General features: G+C 47.3%; 1 protein-coding gene across 1 annotated transcript; it reads right to left on the bottom strand.

Moving 5' to 3' along the window:
- Nucleotides 1-40: 40 nt before the first annotated feature.
- Nucleotides 41-21,815, bottom strand: LOC310664400 (acyl-coenzyme A synthetase ACSM4, mitochondrial-like). Its single transcript, XM_083413558.1, has 14 exons — nt 21,705-21,815; nt 20,069-20,310; nt 18,841-19,051; nt 17,831-18,038; nt 16,424-16,567; nt 15,529-15,685; nt 14,347-14,426; nt 13,752-13,875; nt 13,026-13,106; nt 12,771-12,872; nt 11,497-11,624; nt 10,393-10,492; nt 1,509-1,628; nt 41-1,155 (listed from the first exon to the last, which is right to left on the bottom strand). The coding sequence occupies exons 2-14, from the start codon at nt 20,267-20,269 to the stop codon at nt 1,069-1,071; spliced, it is 1,743 nt and encodes a 580-aa protein (XP_083269684.1). The 5' UTR covers nt 20,270-20,310; nt 21,705-21,815; the 3' UTR covers nt 41-1,068.
- Between the last annotated feature and the right edge of the window lie 4,166 nt (nt 21,816-25,981).

Here is a 25,981-nt window from a genome sequence, read left to right as displayed (position 1 = left end):
CTGCGACTTTAAAAAAAGGAACAAGCAATTTCAACGTAATGTTGCTGTCTTATATAGAAGGAATACATGAAGTAGGATAAGGCCAGGAGTCCATCTAGCTCAGTATTGCCTCACAGAATCATAGAATTGTAGAGTTGAGAGGGATCCAAAGGGTCATCTAGCCCAACCCCTGCAGTTCAGTGGTACAGCTTATAGCATGTGTTGCATGCAGAAGGTCCCAAGTTCAAGCCCTTACATCAGGGAAGGGCTGCAAAAGGCCCCTGTCCAACATCCTAAAAAACTTCTGCTAGTCTGCGTCTAATTCTAAGTGAGAAGGTCTTACTCGGTGTAAGGCAGCTTCCTATGTCAGTTCAAAGGCAGGGCAGGGAACCTGTTGCCTTCCAGATGTTAAACAACAATACCCATTGTCAGCTGATCACTGGCCATTCTGACTGGGGTTGATGGCAGCCAGAATCCAAACAGCATCCAGAAGACCACAGGCTCCCTATCTGTGCTATAAGGCATCTTTTAAATGACAGGCTCAGGTCTAGGCTTGTATGCACCACCCATATTCTTTCATGACAAATTAGCCCAGAGAAGCCTTCTAACAAACCACTCCCTCTAAATAGTAAACACAGGTGGCAAGTGCCAACAGGAAAGTAGCCAAAACGGGGACCACTGGGAAACAAAAGGGTGTGTGTGACTGTCACAAATAGTGGAACTTCAAAGGTTGCAGAAAAAGTACAAAAGAAAAATCTGTTTTCTTTTTTAACAAAGCAACACTGGGGGAATTGCTTACGCTCACCCCACTCTTACAGCTGATCATATCCTGGAACCCTAAACTGGGGTATTCCTGATAAGAGCTGAGCATCCATTGGCTACAACATTTTGTTGCAGCCCCTGCTTGTCCTTTTTAATCTGAACCTTGCATGGGGTAGGTACCATTAAATAGTTTGGAATCAGGTGATCACTTTTAACATCTGCCCACATCGTGACCTAAATACTCTTAAAACTAACACAGTTTAGCACACACTTGGTTCTACACATTTTAAATGCCAGCCTAATGCTTGCCTTAACCTCAGCACAGAACTAAATGGGTCCCCACTCCTTTTTCCTCAATACATTTCTTCGAATTTTGCCTGTGATGGTTTTTGGCAGCTCTTGGACAAATTCCATCTGATGGAAGAAGGAGAAAAAAAAAGAAGCACCAGAATTAAATTGCAAATGCCTATAAACGTTAAAGTCTGGCAAATTCAGAGTATGCTATTTGGCCACTGAGGGGGTGAAGATGAAATGGGAACAGCAGCCCTGCTATAGATCAGACCAAAGGTCAATTCAGCCCAGCACCCTCCTTTTCCTGGTGGCCAATCAGATGCCTTCAGGAAGTCCTTGGTAAGGCAAAAACACAGTCGCTCCCTCCTAAGGAACTAGTATTCACAGACATCCTGCTCCTGACCACACAGGCTTCACGACTGATAAGCCTGTCCATACATGGATATTATTTGGGATCAGTTTTTAACACAACTCACCTTTCTAGGATATTTGTACGGAGCAGTCACCTTTTTGACATGTTCTTGCAGCTCAAGGGTTAACTTCTCAGGGTTGTGTGATGCAAAGGAAGGAGATAAGACCACAAAAGCTTTCACCACCTAAGGAGGATAAAAAACAATCAGTACATGTTGCAACGTTTAGTTGATCGAACGCAATAAAGAAAGAAAGGGGAGTGGTTTTTTTTTAATGTTCAGGAGGACTTTAGGACCACATGGAGAGGAATTTAATTCAGGAACAAATTTTGCTGTTTCTATACCAGAGCATGGGTTGTTCCTTCGCCATGCCCCCTGCAAAATCATAGAATAGAATCATAGAGTTGGAAGAGACCACAAGGGCCATCGAGTCCAACCCCCTGCCAAACAGGAAACACCATCAGAGCACTCCTGACATATGGTTGTCAAGCCTCTGCTTAAAGACCTCCAAAGAAGGAGACTCCACCACACTCCTTGGCAGCAAATTCCACTGTCGAACAGCTCTTACTGTCAGGAAGTTCTTCGTAATGTTTAGGTGGAATCTTCTTTCTTGTAGTTTGGATCCACTGCTCCGTGTCCGCTTCTCTGGAGCAGCAGAAAACAACCTTTCTCCCTCCTCTATGTGACATCCTTTTATATATTTGAACATGGCTATCATATCACCCCTTAACCTCCTCTTCTCCAGGCTAAACATGCCCAGCTCCCTTAGCCGTTCCTCATAAGGCATCGTTTCCAGGCCTTTGACCATTTTGGTTGCCCTCCTCTGGACACGTTCCAGTTTGTCAGTGTCCTTCTTGAACTGTGGTGCCCAGAACAGGACACAGTACTCCAGGTGAGGTCTGACCAGAGCAGAATACAGTGGCACTATTACTTCCATTGATGTAGATGCTATACTCCTATTGATGCAGCCCAGAATTGCATTGGCTTTTTTAGTTGCCGCGTCACACTGTTGGCTCATGTCAAGTTTGTGGTCAACCAACAACAACAACAACTTGAAAATAGCTAAGGGTCTTGGTGGGAACTGAATGCTTTCCATGTTTAGATGTTTTTCCATTGCTGCCTTAGAGCATAGTTAAGCTGTCCCCATCCTGGTGCATTTCACAGCTCCCCCTGCCATCAGCTGTTTACATCATCAGGGCTTCATTAATGTAATTCATTTCTATTTGTGTACACACAGGTGGGTTGGGCATCTTTACCCTATGAAAATGCGTCTAAATCTCAGCTAGAGACAAATTAGGAGCAACTCAAGAACCCCAACTAGGGAGAAGCTGGTTTGAGAAACAACACATCAAACAGGATACATAAGCCTTTTGGATAATGTCATATTGTCAGGGCTGGCTCCTGGTCCCAGCTCACAGAGGACCAACGCTGGCTGGTATTTATGTACAAAAGTCTTTATTGAAGTACAGTTTCCATTTCCACGCCGCAGCGCTCCATCCCTACGTCTAAACTTTAGACCGGCGAAGCTCCCTCTGAGTCCCCGCCCCCTGTACACCAGTTTAAGACTCTAGCTTTACTCCACCTCTTCTTTCTCCTCTGGGTCCTGTTGCCCTCCGGGGCCCCTGTCTCCCTGGATTCCTCTGAGGCTGACGATGACGACCCCCCTGACTCCTCCCGCTCTCTTCTGCGGGCTTTAGGACCTGGCTCTCTTCCCGGGCTGCCCACTGTGCCTCCCTCCTGTACATTTGAACTTGGCGCGCGCGCGCGTTTAACTTTCCTGATGACCGTTTCCTCACTCCCCGACGGAGGTGTGGTCAATCCTGCCTCATGTTCTCCCGCTGGCAGCGCTCCACCTGATCCCGATGCCTGGGACTCCTCCCCCCTACTGCCCTCTGGGGGGGACGCGGGCCCTGATTTCCAACTGCTACTCTCTGAGTCTCCTCTGGCCCCTTCTTCCCGAGGTGTCCCCCTGGGCACTCCCCTTGCCCTGACCATGGGGGCCCCTTTCTGTGAATCCTCCGAGTCACTGGAGAGACTCAGAGACCTCGGACTACTGTCGTCGCTGACATTTCCTTCAGACTCCTCCCCCTCGCTCTCCGTTTCCTCCCTCTCCTGTGACTCTGCTCCTGAACCCCTGACATCCATCCCCCCCTCGAAGCCCCCCCTTCCCCCCTCCCCTTCCTCCGGCGGGGGTGCTGGGCGCTCCGTCGTTGTGGGGGTGAATGGTGGATACAGTTCGTCCCCCGTGGCGTGCATCCAGTTAGATAAATCCGGCTCGTCCTCCGTGTCTTCGCCGACCTCGTTCTCCTCTGCTTCCATCTCCGTGCCGCCATGCTCGAACCCAACGTCCTCCCCCATCACGTCCATGTCCCTCTCACCCTCGTTCCCCTCTGGGTCCGTTGCCTGCCAAGGGCCCCTCAGCCACCTCTCCGCTCCTCGATTGTCCCACCAAAATGAGCGGTCTGAGGCAAACCCCGAGGGCGAGCCCTCTGGTGAACGTGTTTCTAATGCTGGTTCTTCGTCCGAGGTGAATCCCTGGAACGTGCTGGTAGAAAGCGTGGGTGTGAAAAGCCAGTCGTCGAAATACTCGGCTGGCATGGGCCTGTGTGGGAACAAGGCATGAAACTCCTCTTTGAGGAGAGGCTCGTCCAGGGCATAGTCCGGCACCCAACTGTTGGCGCTGGCCGGGGTACCTTCCCTTGCGAGAAAATATTCTACTCCCTCTTCCCCCCATCTCGAGTCCAAAATCTCTGTGACCTGGTTGATGGGTTCCCTTCTTGACGACTCCCTCCTTGGGGGGATCTCCCTATACTGGTCTGGTGCTGTGCTCTGCGCCTGAAATCGGTGAGGTGCTTTGTAGGGCGTGAGCACCGACCTATGGAATACTGGGTGCATTCTGGATCCCTCCGGAAGTGTCAACCGGAAGGCCACCGGATTGATCTGTGCCTCAACTAGGTAAGGTCCTAGCTGTTTATGTCCGAGTTTCTTCTTAGCTAAGGACCTGGTCGGCACTGCGTGGGCCGCTAACCACACCCAGTCTCCCACCTGTATGTCTTCCCCAACCCTCCTGTGCTTGTCAGCTTGCAGTTTGTATGCGTGCTTTGCAAGCTCTAACTGCCTCCTAAGCTGCTCGTGAACTTCCTGCAATTCCGCCGCCAAGACTTCCGCTGCCTGTGGCTCCCCCTCCCCCAGTCTCTCTAATCCCGGGAAGGTTCTGGGATGCCTCCCGTTGTTGGCGAAGAACGGCGTCACCCCTGTGGACACGTGCTTCGTGTTGTTGTAAGCGAACTCAGCGAGCGGCAGGTAGTCCACCCATGTCGTCGGCTGTTGATTTGCATAGCATCTCAGGTACTGCTGCATGATGGCGTTGACGCGCTCCGCTTGCCCGTTGGTCTGCGGGTGTCTCGCCGACGCTAGGTTGATCTTGACGTTCAGGAAACCCATCAGCTTCTGCCAGAAGCTCGAAATGAACTGGCGCCCCCTGTCGGACAAGATAGACCGTGGCAGTCCGTGCACCCTGAAGACGTGGTCTATGAACAGTTTGGCGGTCTGTTCTGCCGTGGCCACCTTCGCGCACGGAATGAAGTGGGCCATTTTAGTGAACATGTCCACCACCACTAGCACCGCCGTTTTGCCCCTTGAGCTGGGTAAATCCGTGACAAAGTCCAGGGCCACCCTCTCCCACGGTTCGCTCGGGGTCTGTAGTGGTTCGAGCAGTCCTGCCGGAGGTTTGTGCACTGACTTGGCCCTTTTGCAGGTGTCGCACCTCGAGACGTACTCCGCGACTTCCCCCCTCATCTTGGGCCACCAGAAATCTCTGGCAACGAGTTCTGCCGTCTTCTCCTTGCCGAAGTGCCCGGCGGTTGGCGCGTCGTGCAACTGCTGCAGTACTTTCGCACGGAGTTCGTCTCCCGGTACATAGAGTGCTCCTCTGCGGATTAGCAATCCGTCCCGTATTTGGAACTCGTCGTCTTTCGCCGTGCCCTTGCGCACGTCCTCCATCTTGGCTAGTGCGAAGGAGTCCTCCTGCAGTGCTCGACGGACCGCCTCCAGGTCCACGGTTGCGGAAGCGCACGCCCACGCTTTCTGGGCGAAAATGTGCTTGGCCGCTGCTGGCGCCGCTTCTTCGAGGTATTGCGGCTTTCTGGACAGTGCATCTGCCATGATGTTGTTGTCGCCTGGGATGTATTCTATCCTGAAGTCGAAATCCGCAAAGAACTCCGCCCATCTGATGTGCCGCTGGTTCAGGAACCTTGCCGTGCGCCAGTACTCCAGGTTCTTATGATCTGTGCGAACCTGCACTGTGTGTTTGGCCCCGATGAGGAAGTGCCGCCACGCCTTGAATGCTGCATGAATGGCCAGCAACTCCCTGTCCCAGATGGTGTAGTTCTGCTCTGACTTGCTGAGCTTCCTAGAGTAGAAGGCACACGGTCTCCAGTCCCCATGCGGGTCCTCCTGCAACAGTACGGCGCCCACGGCTCTGTCTGAGGCGTCCGTCTCAACTCTCAGCGGTTTGCTGGGATTCACATGCAGTAGTTGCTGCTCGGACGAGAAGAGACGCTTAAGGTTCTGGAAGGACTGCTCCGCTTGCTCCGTCCAGATGAACTTCTTCTTCTTGGAGCTGAGCGTGTCGGTAATGGCCGCTGTCTGCATCGCGAACCCCTTGATGAACTTGCGGTAAAAGTTGGCAAACCCCACAAACCGCTGGACCTCCTTCCGATTGCGCGGGCTCTTCCAATCCAACACTGCGCGAACCTTGGCGCTGTCCATGGCGAGCCCCTTGTCCGACAGCTTGTAGCCCAGGAAATCCACCTCCTTCCTGTCGAACTGGCACTTCTCCAGCTTGGCGTATAGCCGATGCTCCTGCAGTCGCTGCAGAACCTCCTTGACGTCCCCCTCGTGGGTCTCCTCAGATTCTGAGAATATCAGGATGTCGTCCAAGAAGCAGACGCATTTCTTGTAGAGGAGACCCGTCAGGACGTGATGCATGAAGGCTTGAAAACAGTGGGCGCCATTTTGTAAACCGAAAGGCATAACTCTGTATTCATATGTGCCCAGGGGCGTGAACATGGCAGTCTTCCACTCGTCCCCCTCCCGTATGCGAATCAGGTTGTACGCCCCTCGCAGATCCAACTTTGTAAAAACGCGTCCTTTCCTCACCGTAGCAAGCAGGTCATCTATTTTGGGCATTGGAAAGGCTGTGGGCTTGGTCTTCGAATTTAAGAGCCTGAAATCAACTACAAGCCTCTTTTGGGGCGTGTCCTTTTTCTTCACAAAGAATACAGGACTGCCCCCCGCTGCTTTCGACTCCCGGATGAAACCGCGCTTTAAGTTGAGGTCTATGAACTCCTTGAGCTCCTGTAGCTCGTCTTCAGACATGGAATACAGTTTCCCGGCTGGCAGCGTCGCCCCTGGCAGGAGGTCAATCTGGCAGTCATAGGGCCTGTGGGGAGGCAGCTTGTCTGCTTCCTTCTCGCAGAAAACCTCCAAAAACGCTGCGTACTTGTGTGGCACTGCTTGCAGCGTGCTTAATTGTAGCTGCGTGTCTTCCCCTCCTTCTTCCGGGCTAGGAAGAATGCAATGTTCCGCGCAATAGGAGGAACCGAAGGTCAGTTGGCGTTGGTACCACGCCAATGCTGGACTGTGCCTGTGCAGCCAACTCATGCCCAAGACCACCGGCGTGTCCGACAGTTTGGTGACGTTGAAACTGATGACCTCTTGGTGATTTCCAATCCGCATCACCATTGGCTGCGTTTGTTGCACCACCTGCCCCCCTAACAAGTCTCTGCCATCCACCGTGACAACCTTCAGGGGCAGCGTGGCTGGTAGCAGTGGTATATTGTGCTGCTGAATAAAATCCAGTCCTATAAAGTCGGCGTTGCTGCCGGAGTCAATGGTGATCGGCACTTCCAGAGTGCTTCCGCTGGGCAGTTGGAGAGACGCTGTAAGCTGCACCACTGGTTTGGGTGGGAGGGGGTCTGTGGGCTGCAAAAGTGCTGGGGATTGCTTCATGGACTTGTCTGACTGGACCCCAGTGCCTCTTCCTCCAGCCAGACTCTGTCGTTTAACTGTTGCTGTGTTCCCAGTCGAGTTGCTTCTTTGACTGTTGCCGAGGCTGCAGTGTGCTTGTGGAGCCTCTGGGGACACTCTTTCGCCATGTGTTGAGCACTGTCGCAGATGTAGCACTTCCTGTTCCCTCTAGGAGGCTTCGTTTTGACTGCTCCCGGCGTTAGGGCTCTGGTAGCTGACTGAGCCCTGGCACCTCCGAGCTCCATCGGTTCTTCCCCCCCTCCTTGGGGGGGTGTGGATTGCGCACGCGCTGCATCTCTGGGAAAAAGGGGAGGTGCTTTCGCTGGTGTGCGTCCCCAACGCCCTTCATCTCTGTTCCATGGACGTTCTTCCAAACGCACGCCGATTTCCAGCGCCCTCTGAACCACTTGCTGAGTGGTCTTAGGTCTCTCTCCTCTTGCAATCTCATCTTTCACATTTGCATTCAATCCTTCCCAGAAAAGGTCTCTGACTGGAGCAGAATTCTTCTCCCACCCCAGCGCGTGGACTAATGCAAAAAAGCGGGCATGATACTGCCTTACACTGGCTTTGCCTTGTTTGAGACCATGTATGTCTCTTCTGGCAATATCGACGTCTATCTTTGATAAAAAACATGCATCCATCGCTTTAATGAACGCATCCGCGTCTTGGAGCGCCGGATCATTATCTCTCCATAAATTTCTCAGCCACGCTTTGGCTTCCCCATGCAAATGGGATAGGATAAACCCCACTTTTTCTCTTTCATCTCTAAAGTCCTTTTCCAGCAGATTCAGCGCAAAGAGCAAGTCTGCTCGGAAATTAGGGTACTGTGGTAAACTCCCGTCGAAATGCGATACCAGGCTGCCCCCCCTTTTCCCCAGCCCTATGCCCTCTGGTCTGGCTCCCGTTTGCCCTTGTCTAGTAAGCATGTCCAACCTGGCTTGGAGATCCTTGCAGACTGTATCCATTTCTTCTTCCCTTTTTCTGGAGGCACGCACCTCTGCGTTGAGTTGAACCACAGCATTTCGCAGGTCTGTCCATTCCTGTTCTGTAGTCATCTTGTCTGATTCTTGTGAGCTCGCAAAGCACCACTTCTCTCCCCTCGCTACGTCGACTCACGTTGCGAGGTTCTTGGTGGAAAATCTTCTCAGGGGAGGGAGCTTACTGTCAGGGCTGGCTCCTGGTCCCAGCTCACAGAGGACCAACGCTGGCTGGTATTTATGTACAAAAGTCTTTATTGAAGTACAGTTTCCATTTCCACGCCGCAGCGCTCCATCCCTACGTCTAAACTTTAGACCGGCGAAGCTCCCTCTGAGTCCCCGCCCCCTGTACACCAGTTTAAGACTCTAGCTTTACTCCACCTCTTCTTTCTCCTCTGGGTCCTGTTGCCCTCCGGGGCCCCTGTCTCCCTGGATTCCTCTGAGGCTGACGATGACGACCCCCCTGACTCCTCCCGCTCTCTTCTGCGGGCTTTAGGACCTGGCTCTCTTCCCGGGCTGCCCACTGTGCCTCCCTCCTGTACATTTGAACTTGGCGCGCGCGCGCGTTTAACTTTCCTGATGACCGTTTCCTCACTCCCCGACGGAGGTGTGGTCAATCCTGCCTCATGTTCTCCCGCTGGCAGCGCTCCACCTGATCCCGATGCCTGGGACTCCTCCCCCCTACTGCCCTCTGGGGGGGACGCGGGCCCTGATTTCCAACTGCTACTCTCTGAGTCTCCTCTGGCCCCTTCTTCCCGAGGTGTCCCCCTGGGCACTCCCCTTGCCCTGACCATGGGGGCCCCTTTCTGTGAATCCTCCGAGTCACTGGAGAGACTCAGAGACCTCGGACTACTGTCGTCGCTGACATTTCCTTCAGACTCCTCCCCCTCGCTCTCCGTTTCCTCCCTCTCCTGTGACTCTGCTCCTGAACCCCTGACACATATGAACACATAAAGAACCCAGCACTGTAAATGCAGTGAGTGCAAATTAAAAAGGAGCGTGAACACAGCCCAAGTCACTCTCCTGCAGGCACTTCGACTTAGCATCTTCCCCTCTTTCTCAGGGCTTCCTTTGTTCCTGTGTAGAATCATAGAACTGCGTAGGGTTGGAAGAGACACCAATGGTCAACTTGACCAACTCCCTGCAATGCAGGAATCACAGCTAAGGAATCTCTGGCACTGTTAGGATATTTCCGTTCCACCTTAAAAGGGAGCAGGATGTTTGTGTCACAGCCTGCGTATTTCCTGTTTCACAGGATGTTTCTGTTGTGTCTTTGCTTTCGTCTCTCTCTGTGCCGGAGACACCGAAGCAGGCAGTCATGTTTTCTCTTTGTTCTGACCAACGCTGAATAAAGTTGTAAATATGCTCTCCTGAGTGCATCTTTCGCTGTGCATTATCTGCTGATAGAGCGTGCATCGGCTCTGGAATGTGGCAAGCTATTTCTGGAGCTCGTGTCGCTAATTGCTGATACTGCGTGTCTACGGGAGATCGATGGACGTTCGGAGACGACGTGGAGTCATGATGGACTTTGTCTCCCTGGCAGTATCCCAACAGGCACATGGCTATCCAATCTCTGTTTAAAAATGAAGGCGAGTCCACCACCTTCCGAGGGAGTCTATTCCACTGTTGAACAGCTCTTACCATCAGAACCTTCTTCCTAATGTTAGTTGGAATCTCCTTCCTTGTAATTTGAATCCAGTGGTTCAGGCCCTACCCTCTGAAGCAGCTGCTGTTTCCCCAACGCCCCGATTCCTATACTTTCCCAAAATGCCCAATATTCCCACTGATCCAAAAAAGTTGGTAACCCTGTAAAGATGACACCATGCAAAGATGGGAACATTTGTAGTCTGCAAATCCTCTGTCAGCCTCTGCCTTGTAGACAACCATAATTCCCAGGCCGTACATTAAATAGGATTTGAGTTTCTTATTTAGCATTTCATTACCTCGCCTCTGACAGGATCTGGACTGCTCACCACAGCTGATTCGACCACTGCTGGGTGCTCAATCAGAGCACTTTCCACCTCAAAAGGCCCAATACGATACCTGGAAGCAACAACAACGAAAAGGCCAGTTGATTCTGAAGGTGACTTGGAAACTACGGCTAATCCAGAATGTGGTTGCCATACTGGTGACAGGGAATAGCCACCATTTTTTTCATGTATAAGCATGGCAGCCATTTTGGGCGCAGCAATCTTGTGTGATCACATGCCGCAATCTCGCCTCCCAAAAGCGCTTTATTTGGTGCCGCAATCTTGTGCAGATCAAGTAACTCACCCAGAAGATGTGCACCCCAGTTTTGGGCCTGGACATGTTGGAGGGTATGGTGTACTAGCAAAATTTTTATTTCATCAGGCCTTGGGCCTTGAGTCATCTATCTGCTTCCTGGTTAGTGTTCTGTTTCTTTATACAGTCATACCTCATGTTACGTCCGCTTCATGTTATATTCTTTCAGGTTACGTCCTGCGGTGACCCGGAAGTACCAGAAAGGGTTGCTTCCGGGTTTCGCTGCTCACGAATGCGCAGAAGCGCAAAATGATGTCATGCACATGCGCAGAAGCAGTGAATCGCAACCTGGATATGTGCAGGTGCACAGCTGCGGGTTGCGCTCTTTTCATGCTGTTTGCAACCAGAGGTACCACTGTAATTAGTCATTTCCCCTTGTACAGTGGTACCTTGGGTTACATACGCTTCAGGTTACAGACTCCGCTAACCCAGAAATAGTACCTCGGGTTAAGAACTTTGCTTCAGGATGAGAACAGAAATTGCGCGGCAGCAGCAGGAGGCCCCATTAGCTAAAGTGGTACCTTAGGATAAGAACAGTTTCAGGTTAAGAACGGACCACCAGAAAGAATTAAGTTCTTAACCTGAGATACCACTGTACGTACTTGCTTTCTCATTTTCCTGTGTATTTTGTGCATTTGTACCTATTGTAATTTTGCTTTAAAAATCTGTTAGCTGTTTTGAAGGCTAACCAGTGGGAAAGTGGCCTAGAAATATTAACAAATACTTGCTCCCCTCTGTAATAACACATTCTGCAATGTACAAACCCAGAAGAGATGATAACATCATCGGATCGCCCAACAAACCACAAATATCCATCTTCATCCATTAGCCCTCTGTCTCCAGTAATGTAGAAATCCCCACGGAAGACTGTAGCAGTTTTCTCTGGATTATCCTTACAATAAACACAATGATATGTCTATGTGAATCAGGAGTCTCTGGCTGCTGCTCTTACCTAGGAAATAATTCCTACTCTTGCAGCAAAAAAAGGTAAAGGACCCCTGGACGGTTAAGTCCAGTCAAGGGCGACTAAGGGGTTGCGGCACTCATCTCGCTTTTAGGCCGAGGGAGCCAGCGTTTGTCCACAGACAGCTGCAATCATAAGAACGTAAGGAGAGCCTGCACAATCCAGACACTGCCACATCTAATCCAGTATCCTAATATAAGAACATTGACACCACAATGACATCAGGTGACCCATTTTGCTCTCTGTACTGTGCTATTCAAGCTCTGCCAACCAGCTGATTATAAGCACTTGCACAGCTTATAAGTCCCTTTGGCCCAGCTGCAAAGCAGCCTTGTAGACCAAATGGGTAGGCTTGGCAGGCCTATTTAAGCTCACGGGCAAGAGTTCCCCCACCCCTGATTACGGAGGTAAAAATGTTGCCATCGCATTGCAATTACATTGACAAAGAGAGAATTAGGGACGCGGGTGGCGCTGTGGGTAAAAGCCTCAGCGCCTAGGGCTTGCTGATCGAATCCCCGCGGCGGGGTGCGCTCCCGTCATTCGGTCCCAGCGCCTGCCAACCTAGCAGTTCGAAAGCACTCTTGGGTGCAAGTAGATAAATAGGGACCGCTTACTAGCGGGAAGGTAAACGGCGTTTCCGTGTGCGGCTCTGGCTCGCCAGAGCAGCGATGTCACGCTGGCCACGTGACCCGGAAGTGTCTTCGGACAGCGCTGGCCCTTGGCCTCTTTGAGTGAGATGGGCGCACAACCCTAGAGTCTGTCAAGACTGGCCCGTACGGGCAGAGGTACCTTTACCTTTACCTTTACCATATAACAAGAGAGAGAAAACCAAATGGCCGATTTGATTTGGTGTACAGAACTAGAGAGGGGAAAGAACTTGCATCTAAATTTACCGTGAAGCAAGAGAAAATACAAAATGGTCACTTAGATTTGACATACCGAAAATTAAAAGGGGAAACGTTGTGTTGTATATAAATCACTTAACATGTAGCGAGAAAAACAAAACGGCCGCTTTGATTTGATTTCCGGAAACTATACAGAGGGAACTGTCTTGCATAGAAATGAACTGCTTACCACATAGTGGGAAAAGAAACAAAATGGTCTCTTGGATTTTATTCTAATGGCAATGTCTCCTTCTTCTCCATGAGGCAAAATATTGCCGTTTTCATCTATAATCTAGAAAAAAAAGGCAAGTACAGTTCTGGTTTAGAAGGGGGGGGGAGAGGAAACACCTCTAAACACACAGATATCATTACTACTTTCTGGAAACTCTTCTTCTTGTTTCCATATTTTCACTAGACCCACCTGATGAATTAGCTGCCCTCTTACCTGAACATCATAAGGTGGAGCTGGTGTACCCATGGACCCAGGTTTAATTTTCTTCCCTTTCTCATTTTGCGATATAATACCCTGCAGCAAACAAAAGTTTTCAAACCCTTGATCATCTTTGTAAGTTGCATTTTTATTCCACTTTAAAATTTCAAGCAGATAACTCGGTTTGTACAGACCTGTGACAGAACCTTCTCAGCGGTGGCTCCCCATTTGTGGAATGCCCTCATTATTAACATTCCTGTTTGCTCAGGGATTTGATGGCTGTCAATTTGATACTGTCTTGACAACTCTGAAATTATTGTTTTAATGATTGCTTTTAAATGGGCTGTCTCTAACGAAGTTCCCCTCAGGGTAAACCAGTTGAAATTATTGGGCATGGCTAATTGAGGCCCATTTATTTCAATGGGCGTACTCTATGCAAAAACTAGGCCCCGTTTGCACTGTGCATTTAAAGCAGAATTATACCACTTTAAATGGTCATGGCTTCCTTTGTAGAATCCTGGCAGCAATTGTCCGCTACTTTGAGTTCCTAGGAAGGAAGATGCAACAAATTAACTAAACACTTTATGAAGGGTGATGGTTATTATGACATTGGCTAAGTACATTAACTTGGTTAGGGTTCCACTGCATTAAGCATCTTCAATTTTGCTCCAACAACAAAGGATGTTACATTGTGCCCTGGTTTCTTTCGCGTGGAATGCTGACCCGCTAAATTGGGCTTACCACTTCAGTCTGTCCATAGCCTTCGTAGATATCCAGACCCGTCTGCCTTTTCCATTGCACCATCACTTCCGGGTTGAGCGGCTCCCCTCCTGTCAAACAGTGCCTCAGGCTCTTGAACTTGTAGCTTAACAGAAATAAGAGGAGGAGGTTTGAGTGCGTTCCTTAATTATTATTATTTTTTAAAATGTCCCTGGGCTCCATTGAAAATGGATTCTCCACATGAACCAGGAAGTGTGCCCTCTAGACAATGGAAAAGCTCTTCTTTTCTTATCTCTGTGGCTGTGATCACCGGGTGACGCGAACGCCATCAGGCGGTTGAATGCACATGCATATTCCATCCATTTCTCTCCCACCCGCCCCCTCCGTGCAGCCCCGGGCACTGGCAACCCATGCTACACCACTGGTGATGCCGTGTTTTTCCCCACCAGCACATTGGTGCATAGTGCGCTAGATGAAGGATTGCAGCACTTTGAGGCACAGGTTGGGAGGATCATTGTGGTGGGCAGATACAGGTGGGGTGTTTTCCATTCCAAGGCTGGATGCCAATCACAAAAGAACAGCTACATTTCCGATGCAAAACAATAACACAGGGTACCTGGTAAGATCATGCTGCACCAACATGCGATAGGCTGTCGGGGCGCTGCACACTGTCGTTATTGGATACTGGGAGAGAGTCTAGAGAAAGTAGGAAGGGAAGAGTGGGAAGAAAAGCACAAATTCACAATGTAAAATATATTTCGCTTCGTGGGCAACAAGAGCACATTTTGAGCCTTCCCTTTATCCAAAGAGCCCTAGGAAGAGTTCATTATTTCTCTGCTCCACAAACCCATTTTATCATCGCAACAATTCTGCAACATGGGTTAGGGTAGGAGTTAGTGACTGGACCATGAACCAGTGAGGTTCATGAATGCATGGGGATTTGAACCTACGGTATGTCTCCCAGGCCATAGTCTGAAACTCTATCCACTACACCAGGGTTTCCCCAACTTGGGTATCCAGCTGTATCTGGACTACAGTTCCCATCATTCCTTACCACTGGTCCTGCTACCTAGGGATGATGGGAGTTGTAGTCCAAAAACTGCTGGAGATCTACGTTTGGGAAACACTGCTCTATAGCATACTGTTTTATAGATATTAATAGATATCATGTGGTGTATATGCTGCCAGCGGCCTTGATATATATATATTTTTATAAAAAGTGTAGTTTATAATTTTTCAAATAAATAAGTGCATCTCAAATGGTAACATAGTAGGTAGTGGGGCAATTTCTCAGTTGTGCTGGAGCAAGGCTGGGTAATAGCTCAGAGTTTCAGAACCTAAGACAGGGATAGTGACTCCTTTTCAGCCTGAGGGCCACATTTGCTTCTAGTAAACCTCCTGAGGGCCATAGGCCAGTGTTGGGTGAGGCTAGGGGCAAAAATGATCAAAGCAACAAATGTATTTTTTCCCTTAACCACTGCACTGCAGGCTGGTATCCACATGCTGGCATACTCCACTGTTTATCCTCCATCCAGTGAAACAAGATGCACTATCAAAGTGCTAGCATCCATTCCCAACCAGGAAAAACACTATGAAGCAGGGTCAAGAAGTGGTAGGTCAGGGGAGAGTGCGAAGGGCCAGACAGAGAGGTCTGAAGGGCCACACTGGCCCTTTGGCTGTGACCTGCAGATCACTTCACGTGGTCAAGGCTTCCATAGGCTGGGTTGTTTTCTTTACCCAGTTGGCAGAGAGTGTGAAACATAACTTACACCCCCCAAGATAGGACTTTTATTCTTACATTCAGGAATTCTCTCGGCTCAAACTGGGGCATGCTGTGTACAAAGACGGTGACGCCTCGAAGCCATGGGGCAAAAACACTCCCCAGGCTTGCCTTCACCCAGCCTGTATCGGACATGTTCCAGATGATGTCTGAAGGCCTTATGTCCAGCCAAGACCTGCAAGAGACAGAGGTTGAGAGATGGGAGTCTGCACTAATATGTACAAGAAAAACTGTGTCTTTCACTCTGCCCAGAGACTTTCAGAGAGGATATGGGATACGGAAACGATCAGTTGATGGGTGGCAAACCTCACTTCCTTTGCCCACCAGGTTCAATTTCTCCACCCTTGAACTTGGGGATGGGGAAGAAAATTGATTCACTTTGCATTTAAAAGTTGAATTTACCAAATTCACACTTTGGGAAACAAGAGGCGAACCAAAACGCCACTATCCTGTAAAATCCTCACTTTTCTGAATTTTGCAAGGCAGCTCTCCAACCCAGAAGTGTGTACCAAAAAAAATGCATAACATTTGGGTAAAGTGCGTACACACACACACATACACACACATATATATATATGCACATATTCACGAAAACAGTATTCAAAATGTACTTGTCAAAATGTGTATGTTTGTCAAAATAGCATACAAAATTGTGTTTATTAGGAGAAATTGTCACTGAAATTGTCACAAGGATTTTTTTTTAAAAAAATTCAGATTGCTGCAGAAATATGGAGAACCGAATTTAAGACTGGAAAAATGAGAAAGTGAGAAAACTGAAAAATGGTTTGTCTGTCCCTGCTCCAGAGAGAGAGAGAAAGAGAGAGAGAGAGAGAGAGAGAGAGGGAGGGAGAGAGTGTGCTTAATGCTTTAATGCCTCCTGGAGATTTATAAAAAGCAAATTATAGAACTATACCTTCCGGATAATGCCAATCCAAGAGCTAAACTGCTTTGGGAATGCTCTGCCATTTTTGGAGACCCAGTAGTTCCACTTGTGAAGTAGATCGTCATTGGTTCATCACTCTTGGTTTTCACGCAGCTGTGATCAGAAGGGGCCATGCTTCAAGAAAGTCAAGAAAGGGTGACAGGTCACGGAAGTGAATGTCCAAATCTTCTGTATTTAAATGTACAGCAGAGGGTACAAACAGATGCTATAACAGGGGCCAGCCTCATAAGTGCCAACTGTGTGAGCCTATTAATGTGGCTTTGTGTCGGTCATGCAATTGTCACATGAACCTCCTGTGCCGATGCTCATTCTCAGACACTCATGAGCAACTGTATGCTTCTGAATACCACTGCTTGGGAATTGCAAGTGAAGAGAGGGCAGCTGGAATCAAATTTGTTTGTGGACTTCCCATGAGGCATCTGGTTGGCTACTGTGAGAACAAGGTGTTGGATGAGATGGGCCTTTGCTAGAGCTGGCTGCAGGTTTGATGGTTGCCTGGACTTTACTACCCACCACCACCAATATTCTTGGAAGTAGTGGCCAGATCAGGGAAACTGCCTGCCATTTTAACTTCCTATAATGCCCAAGAGAGATGCTACATCAGGAGCTCTGAGGAGTTGTGGGGAACTTATAGGGCCGGTGGTTTTCCAAACCCAGTTGTGGTCACCAGTCATACATTTCAAGTACTATTATGCTCAGTCAGTAGAGCATCGGGCTCTTAATCTCAGCAGTGGCGAACTTCGACATTTCAAATTTCAACAGTGCCCTGTGTGATGCCAAAATTCAGTGCCCGCCCCCACCTCTCGCCTTCCGTTCGAAGTCATTTTTGCGGTGCCCTCTCAGCTCAGTGCCTAAGGTGGCCAAACTGTGTGCACTCCCCTAAATCTGCCTCTGATCTCAGGGTCGTGGGTCTGAGCCTCTCATTGGGCAAAAGATTCCTGGATTGCAGGGGGCTGGACTAGATGACCCTCATAGTCCATTCCAACACTATAATTCTCTGATTCTATAATATTATAAACAGCTGTTCCTTCCCCCCCAAAATCTGTAAAGTGTTAAGGGTGCTGAGAATTGTTAGAAGACCCCTATTCCCCTCAGAGAACTACAGTTCCCAGCATCCCCTGGAAAGAGGAATTGACTGCTAAACCAGTCTGGGAATAGTAGCATTCTGAGGGGAAGAGAGGTCTCTTAACAACTCAGCAGCCTTAACTACATTTCCCAGGATTCTTTGGGGGAAGCCTTGACTGTTTAAAGTGGTATCACAAAGGGGCCACATTCAGTAACCTGAGGAACGTGCATGTTGAGATGTGGGTTCATTGCCGGTTCTGAACCCTACCAGGACATTTCTCCTGCCGTATAAGTAAAGCCGCTGTTACTCACTCAAGCAGCTCCTTGAAGTTCAGCCAGCCCCCCCTCCTGCCATCAGAGAGCAGCAACTTTGTTTTCAGAAAGGGGCAAGAAGATGAAATGGAGTCCACTGCAGGGGTCAAGGTGTCATGGGTAATGATGCATTTGGCTTTTGAAACCTGGAGTCTGTACTGGATATCTTTGGCCGTCAGCTGAGGTGTCCCTGGCATGAATACAATCCCTAGAAGACCAACGCATTTAAAATGGTGTTTAGGTTTTATGGATTCACTTGTGTTTTTACCTTATTATTCCACTTTTCTTCCATTATTAGAAAAAAAAAATATTTTCAAAGTTTCAACAAGGAAAAAGTTTTACACACACACACACGCTCTCACACACACTCACACACACACACAAACACACTTTCATAAAACCATGGTCATATCAGTACCTTTATGGGGTTCCCTGAACCCCCAGACTTCCCTCCACCCCTCCCTTGGCTTCCCAAATTCACCTTTTAAAACTGCATATGATTACATTTATCCAAATTGTTATACTTCATTTTTATCCGTTGTTATTTTAAAAAACAAGTGTTATGTAAATCCTGCAAATGTTTTTAAACTTTTTCAATGTTCTTTAATATTATATTCTATAAAGTTATGCCATTCTCTATTAAATTTGTTATCTTCTTGGTGCCCGATCTTCCTGGTCAGCCTTGCCATCTCCACATAGCCCATCATCTTCATTATCCATTCTTCTTTCGATGGGACTTTTTCTTCTTTCCATCCCTGGGCGTATAGAAGAAAAGTGTATGTGGGGACGGATGGACTATACACCCAGTTTTCTTCTAAGACAGAACGCAGGCCCGGACCAGCTTAGCAGTGGTGGAGAACCTCTTTGGCATGGTCCATTTTGTGTCTTTGTCTCCTTTTTAGATGCAGCATCCAATTTATATCATACAATATGCAACCCCACAGCAGCCATTTTGTGACTGGCACCCACAGCAGTTTCTCGAGTTTCCAGAGCACCCAAGATGTGCTTACCTGATCGAATGCATGCCACATTCAGCAGCCACCATTCTGGGACTCGTGGCAGAATGAGAACCACTCGGTCTCCTCTTTGCAGACCGCATGGGCCAGAGAGCACATTGGCCGCTTTCTGTGACAGGACTCCCAGCTCCTCAAAGCTCCATCTCACTTCCTTTCCTTTGCCATCTATCCACCAGAGGGCTGGATTGGATGCCCTGCTTCCATCCTGCAAAACAGCATCAGTTTCACGGTGTTCTCCAGTTTATGGTAGAGACTTTATGGATAAGGTTGTATCATACAACAGTAGCCCCCCTTTGCAAAAAGTTAAATTAAGTCTCCAGCCCTTTTATCAATACGTAAATGCAGGCTGTTAAAACAAATTGGAACGAATGCTCAGTAAAGTCTGGGCACAATTTAATCACCACGTAAGCTTTGTGTAAGCAGCCTTCAGAACAGAGGAATAGCAGCAGCAGCAGTAATAACAACAACAACAACAATAAAAACAATAACAATAACAATAACAATAACAAGAATAAGTTGTTATTGATCACTCTTTTTTTAACCAAAGTAACTAAGTGATTTACAGTAAAAACAAGCAAGCAAACAGATACGTTAAAACTGGAGAAAAATAAAACAAAGAAAAATCAAAAAGCTGTTTTTTACAAGCTAGAACAGGGGTCAGCAAACTTTTTCAGCAGGGGGTCGGTCCACTGTTCCTCAGACCTTGGGGGGGGGGGCGGACTATATTTTTTTGGGGGAAATAAATGAATGAAATCCTATGCTCCACAAATAACCCAGAGATGCATTATAAATAAAAGGACACATTCTACTCATGTAAAAACACGCTGATTCCCGGACCGTCCGTGGGCCGGATTTAGAAGGCAATTGGGCCACATCTGCCCCCCAAGCCTTAGTTTGCCTACCCATGAGCTACATTAAAACATCGCATTCACTCAAAGAGAACATGGGTAAGTAAAAGCCAAAGACCTGGTGAAAGATGACTGTTTTTGCCTAGCTAAGTGGCTAAGTGGGTTGAGGGCTCCCGGTCGCCTTATCTTTTGAGACACTTAGCTACTCTTTTCTGAAGGTTACAGGGGATGCAATTTGGCTAAAAACTGACAGAGGCCAGGAATGAGGCACCTCTCTTTATTGGACCCCCCCTTCCTCCCAAATTCAAGCACTGTCTTGGCATATCACCCCAGTAAAGCAGGAAATGGCTGCCCTGAGTGGGGAAGAAGATTACCTTTTCAGCTTTGGACCATTGATCCAGCACATCGCTTGCAAAATTAAAGTACTCTGGGACCTCCTTGTCACCCCGGTTAATAGCTTCGTAGTGTGAAAGGTCAAGTGAAGCGAACCTCTTGTTGTCATTCTGGAATGCCCTGCAAAGTGATGGGCAGCTCCAGGCAGGCCTGAGTGTTTTGAGCTTGAGTAAGATTTGCATGTTGCAATGTGAGTGGGCCTGGGATCATGGGTGGTTTGGTCCTTCAAGAAAAGAGAAAACGAATCATTATTTGTTACAGAACCATAGAACTGTTGACTTAGATGTCATCTAGTCCAGCTCCTGTAGCCACTACTTATAATTTCTCGAAATAACTAAGGACATTTTTGTTCCAGCCAGCTTTTCCAGCCAAATGTATTTTTTTTATATATCTGTCTTAGATGTTTATTTATATTTGTATTGTATAGGATATGCAATGCAGGATGATGAGGAGGATTAACAATTTATTAATTGCCTTCTACCCAATTGGAATGAACAATAAAAATGGGGAAAAAACAGTTAAATGCACAAAAACCAGTATACACATTTAAAAAGAATACGAAATAGACACACAGGGCATGCAAATACAACATCCCTGACTAGCGGATGGAAGGATCTGTCAATTTTGCCCCTCTAAGGGTCTCATTTTCCCAATCTTAAATTCCTTTCTCAGCATTTCTGCAGTAGAATCATAGAATCGTAGAGTTGGAAGAGACCACAAGGGCCATCGAGTCCAACCCCCTGCCAAGCAGGAAACACCATCAGAGCACTCCTGACATATGGTTGTCAAGCCTCTGCTTAAAGACCTCCAAAGAAGGAGACTCCACCACACTCCTTGGCAGCAAATTCCACTGTCGAACAGCTCTTACTGTCAGGAAGTTCTTCCTAATGTTTAGGTGGAATCTTCTTTCTTGTAGTTTGGATCCATTGCTCTGTGTCTGCTTCTCTGGAGCAGCAGAAAACAACCTTTTGTTTTTTTTTAACATAGCTTTTGGTTTTTTTTAAGTCCTGGGTAACACAATGAAGTTTTGTATGTTATTTTCACTAATATAGGCAAGTCTCTGCGCGCCTTCTGCTAGCATATTCATTTTTGTCATCATTATTTGGTTTGAGAAATGCATTGCAAAATTTGGAGAAGTGCAAATTTCAACGGATGGCTGCGTTTCAATTCACATATTGTTTTGAGAACGGTGAATTAGTTAGATTCACCTTTTGTATGGGAACTGAACCCAATATCTCCAACATTTGTAATCAGTATTACGGACAGGGCAAAGAGTTACATTATGATTATTTATGATTACTGTTATTAATTACCTGCCCTTCAACCTGAAGGGCAGTTTACATCAGCAAAACACAACCTTACAACACAATACTAAAAGCAGTCTAAAACAACTTCCGTAAAGCTCCTATGACTTCTCTTGGTCCAGATCAGCCCCCTGCCAGTTATGACCGTTTTTTAAAAAAGTGTGACATCACATCTAGTTTGGCAGTAGGAGTAGCAATGAGAAAGTTCATGCTAGACAACCTTCCTACCTCACAGGACTGTTGCAAGGATAGATAAGAAATCAGGGTGTGCATGGAAGAACCAATAGCTCAAAAGCAAGCAAGCCATTGTTACCTGGAGGCAGTTGGCTTGGACAAGATGTCATCCTGCACCACCAGAGATGGAAAGAGCCTCTGGCCAACTCCTGCTCCTCAATCCGGCTTCTCCAAAGCGTATGAGTCTTGTTCGTACTATAAGGGCCTTTCGCAGGAAAGGATTATTCCCCTGTGAGAATGAAGTTGTTTGTTTCACCAATGATCCTTTTTTTTTTTTTTAAAGCCACGAACAGCAGAAAAGAAAACGTATACTAGCCATGCCTTTCCTTGGCCTCTCACTGCAGATCAATAACTAATCCGCTGCAGGTGAAGCTATAATTTCACCCTATGGTGCCAGCAGAGATTTGGGGGGCGGAGACAGCTAATAGAGGAGTTCAGGAAGTTTTGTGGTGCAGGTAGAACTATACAGGATGGCATTCGTACAATTAGCAATTCCATATTTATTGTTGTTGGGGTTTTTTTTAAAGTAAGTAACTGGCATGCATGGGGGGTGGGTAGCAGCTGGTGGAGGGTAATGTGGGGCCTTTAACCCTGTATTCCCCACTCCAGACCTTATCCAGATGGTCCGGGGTTGATACTACTAGCAGTAATTTTTGATTGTTGAACAGTTTTCGTCTTCTTAATTTTATTCGTATCAGTTTGTGCTGCAATGTTTCTGTCATTTTAAAATTTGTTTGCATGCCGCCCTGGAATCCTGTTTTGAATAAAGGGTGATTTATAATTCACCACCTCCAAATAAATAAATAAATATATTTGGATTGGAGGAAAACACTCCCATTCAGACTGCCAATGCCAATATTCATTTGTTGGTTCGTTGGTTCATTCATTCATTCATTCATTCATTCATTCATTCAATAAAGCACACATCTTCAAAGAGCTCAAGGTAGTGTACATGGCTCTTTCTAACCCTCTCCATATTATCTGTTAAGTTGTGGGTGAACATATCAGACGACACAGCGATTCTTCAAACAGCTCTTGTTTATTCACAGGCCAGGACAGAACTGAACTGAAGGGTTCAGTCAGCCTGCTTATATAGAGCTCCAGTACAACGTTACTGTAACAACTTTCTAAAACTATCCAATCACTGAACGTCATTTTCAATCCCTTATTTGCATAACTATCTACAGTATCCCCCTGCTGGCCCAGGGTGAGAACTTCGGTACATAACATTATCCATGCAACAACTCTGCAAGGTAGGTTAGGACTAAGGAACCAAGGTCACCCAGTTGAGCTTCATGGGGATTTGAGGCCTGGTCTTCCAGATTTTAGTCTGACACTCTCTAGTGGCCTCCGCCTCCTCCTCCACTTGTGGACACACTCAACTGGCGGTCATGTCAGGGAGCTGCACTACTTCAAGCAGTTCAAGATGGGCAGGGGGCACCATTTTAATCTCCTACAAGGCCCCAGAATGATGTTTGGTTCTGGACAACGTGGGAAGTTAAAATGGCAGCTAGACCCTGCTGCCTAGCATTTCTCAGAGCTGTGAACCAGGTTGTTGGCACTCTGGCAACTGCCCACGGACACAATTTGCTGACACCAGCCCTGGTACAATACCTGCTCACTTAGAGTGAAGAACAGAACAAGCGTATTTTGATACTGAGCCACCATTGTCCCCAATCTCCTCTTGTTTTCTCCTGTGGTGGTTCTTCATTTTCTTGCTCCAGTTGTGCCGTAGCGCTGTACTGTTTCCACTCATCATAGCAATTTGGGCAAAATGCCTAAAGTTAATGATGGCTTAGCATAAGTTTGTTGAGCTGCATAAAGGCCCTTGGGCATAGCTATTTAAAATATTAAAACATCTATTAAGGGATGGAGTTGTGATTCAATTAAAGCCATCGGTTAGGGCAACCACCATTCTTTGTTATGAATACATTAGGCACATTAAATCAATCTGCATAATTCTGCCTCCAAGTACCATGTTTTCAATGAATTTTGACTCCCTTGGCAAAACTGAGGGAGGATGATGGGAAATCTCAGGAGATAACAGCATAGGGGTATAAAGGGGAAAGAAATACTTCTGTTTTGAGGAATAAACAGGCAGTTACTTGGTGTACCATTTGAAAGCCTCAGAAATAATAATGCATCCCTTGAACACAGCAGAACTTACTTCTGAGTAGAGAGTGTAAGGTTCCATTTACAATGCAGTCATACCTTGGTTGCTGAACGCCTCGCAACTTGAATGTTTTGGCTCCCGAATGCCTCAAACCCGGAAGTGAGTGTTCTAGTCTGCGAATGTTTTTCGGAAGCTGAACATCCGACGTGGCTTCCACTTGAGTGCAGGAAGCTCCTGCAGCCAATCAGAAGCCGCGCCTTGGTTTTCAAATGTTTTCAGAAGTTGAATGGACTTCCAGAACTGATTCCGTTCAAGAACTAAGGTACGGCTGTAAAGAAATAGATACGCCTTGCATTTCCAGAGAAACTGCTGGCTGCAGAAGCATTGGAATTAAAGAATTGAAAGCGGATTAGTGAGTCTTTCCTTCAAGATTATATGCCAGCATCAACCCTTCCTTTATTTGGTTCAGGGATTTATTCTCCATATAAACAGGATTCCCGTTTTTGCAACCACAGATGTACACCATTTTCAATTGTTCTCCAAGACATGGAGGGAAACAAAAAGGACAACCGGGACATTCTGGGATCAAATCAGAAACTGGGATGGCTTCTGTAATTCTGGTACTGTTCTTGGAAAATGGGGACACTTGGAGGGTATGTAGGAGTAGTATTCAAGCCCATCATGTAGACTAGGTGTTATGTTCACCTTGTTTGTCCAGACTTGCCCTCTGCTGTGTTTGATTTTGCCTTGCTGGAACATGAGCTGAGTCTGACCGCATTCAGATGACACCTGAGTCCATCTTTGTGCTGTTTGCTTGTTCATTTTTACACTTTGGGTGGTCGTCCCCATAATGTGAAAGCCACTTCTGGAAATCTAGTGGAGATTTAGCATTTGTTTCTGGTGTTGATTGTTTTGGGGGGAGGAATCCATTTGTAACCCATTAACTGGGGAAATTGCTTGAGTTTTGCATTGACAAAATAAGGTCTTTCCCTGCCCTTTTAAACTTTAGCACAATGTGGTGGAATGTTGATTTTTTTTTTTAAAAAAGCCTCAGTTCCATAACACAACATGGTGCTGCAGTGTAAAAGGAATATTAGAAACTGGGGAAGAAGTGCTAGCATTATGACCAGTAAAATTAGCACAATAATCCTTACATTTCTGGGTTTGGAACTGGTGCTATCGGTATGTGATCTGGTATCTTAGGACTTGCCACAAGCCCACCCCCCATGACACCTGCCTCACTTGATGCCAACCCCATCTTGGACTGTTGTCTGGGACAGAATACTGCCCAAAGCCAGGAACTGGAAACTGGAGGTGCAGCTTGCACAAGAAGGGGTGAGTGCTCTCATGTTCAAATCCTGCTTTCTTGTTGTCCACTGGACAACAGTGGATGCTGGACTAGATGGGCCATTGGCCTGATCCTGCAGGCTTTTCTTAGGTCCTTAATGCTCTTCTTATGTTCTTGAAGCCTGAGCTGATCACCACCATGAGATGTGTTATGTACTGAAGTTCTCACCCTGGGCCAGCAGGGGATGCTGTAGATAGTTATGCAAATGAAGGATCGAAAGTGACGTTCAGTGATTGGATAGTTTTAGAAAGTTGCTACAGTAACGTTGTACTGGAGCTCTATATAAGCAGGCTGACTGAGCCCTTCAGCTTGGTTCTGTTCTGGCCTCTGAATAAACAAGAGCTGTTTGAAGAATTGCTGTGTCGTCTGATATGTTCACCCACAACTTAACAAGATAAATATGGGCAGTGAGCCATTTACTAGATAATAGGAACTGTCCTTACGAAATACATACCTAAAACACCTACTGGGTCAGGCTAAAAGTCTAATTTAGGAATGGGAAATGTTTGACCCTCCAGATGTTCTTGAGCTGCAACTCCCATCAGAGGATGATGAAGATGATAGTTCAACAGCATCTGGAGGATCAATGGTCCCCCACATCCAGGCTCTATCTAGTCCAGCATCTTGCTTCCTATGGTGGATAACCAGGTCTCTATGGGGAAGTCCATAAGCAGGGCAATATGTTTCTGTTGTTTGTGTTGCTAAGGTGGTATCTGTGCCAAACAAGTAGAGCCTCGTCCCCTGGAGAACTCATTACCAGTGACAAATGCTTTCCTTGGGAGTCAGCTCCTATCTTGTCTTCTGCTCACTGTTCTCATTTTGTTTAGCAAGCATGAAGCGTGAAAGGGCATGGGGATGCCCTCTGCACCCAACAGGAGTGTCCTTCCTACCAGCT

This window comes from Podarcis tiliguerta (genome assembly GCF_965153285.1).
Source record: "Podarcis tiliguerta genome assembly, chromosome: 14".
Taxonomy (NCBI): domain Eukaryota; kingdom Metazoa; phylum Chordata; class Lepidosauria; order Squamata; family Lacertidae; genus Podarcis; species Podarcis tiliguerta.
Note: the sequence above shows the minus strand (reverse complement) of the source record. Positions and strands in the feature narration are given on the sequence as shown.

Bases quoted from the DNA above. Each gene is read 5' to 3' on its own strand.
- LOC310664400 (XM_083413558.1), bottom strand. From the start codon at position 20,269: ATGCAAATCTTACTCAAGCTCAAAACACTCAGGCCTGCCTGGAGCTGC. The intron at 16,568-17,830 runs GTGAGTAACAGC...ACTTTCTTGAAG, and splicing joins AACTTCAAGGAGCTGCTTGA to CATGGCCCCTTCTGATCACA. The intron at 10,493-11,496 runs GTTTGTACATTG...TGTTGCTTCCAG, and splicing joins GATGTTATCATCTCTTCTGG to GTATCGTATTGGGCCTTTTG.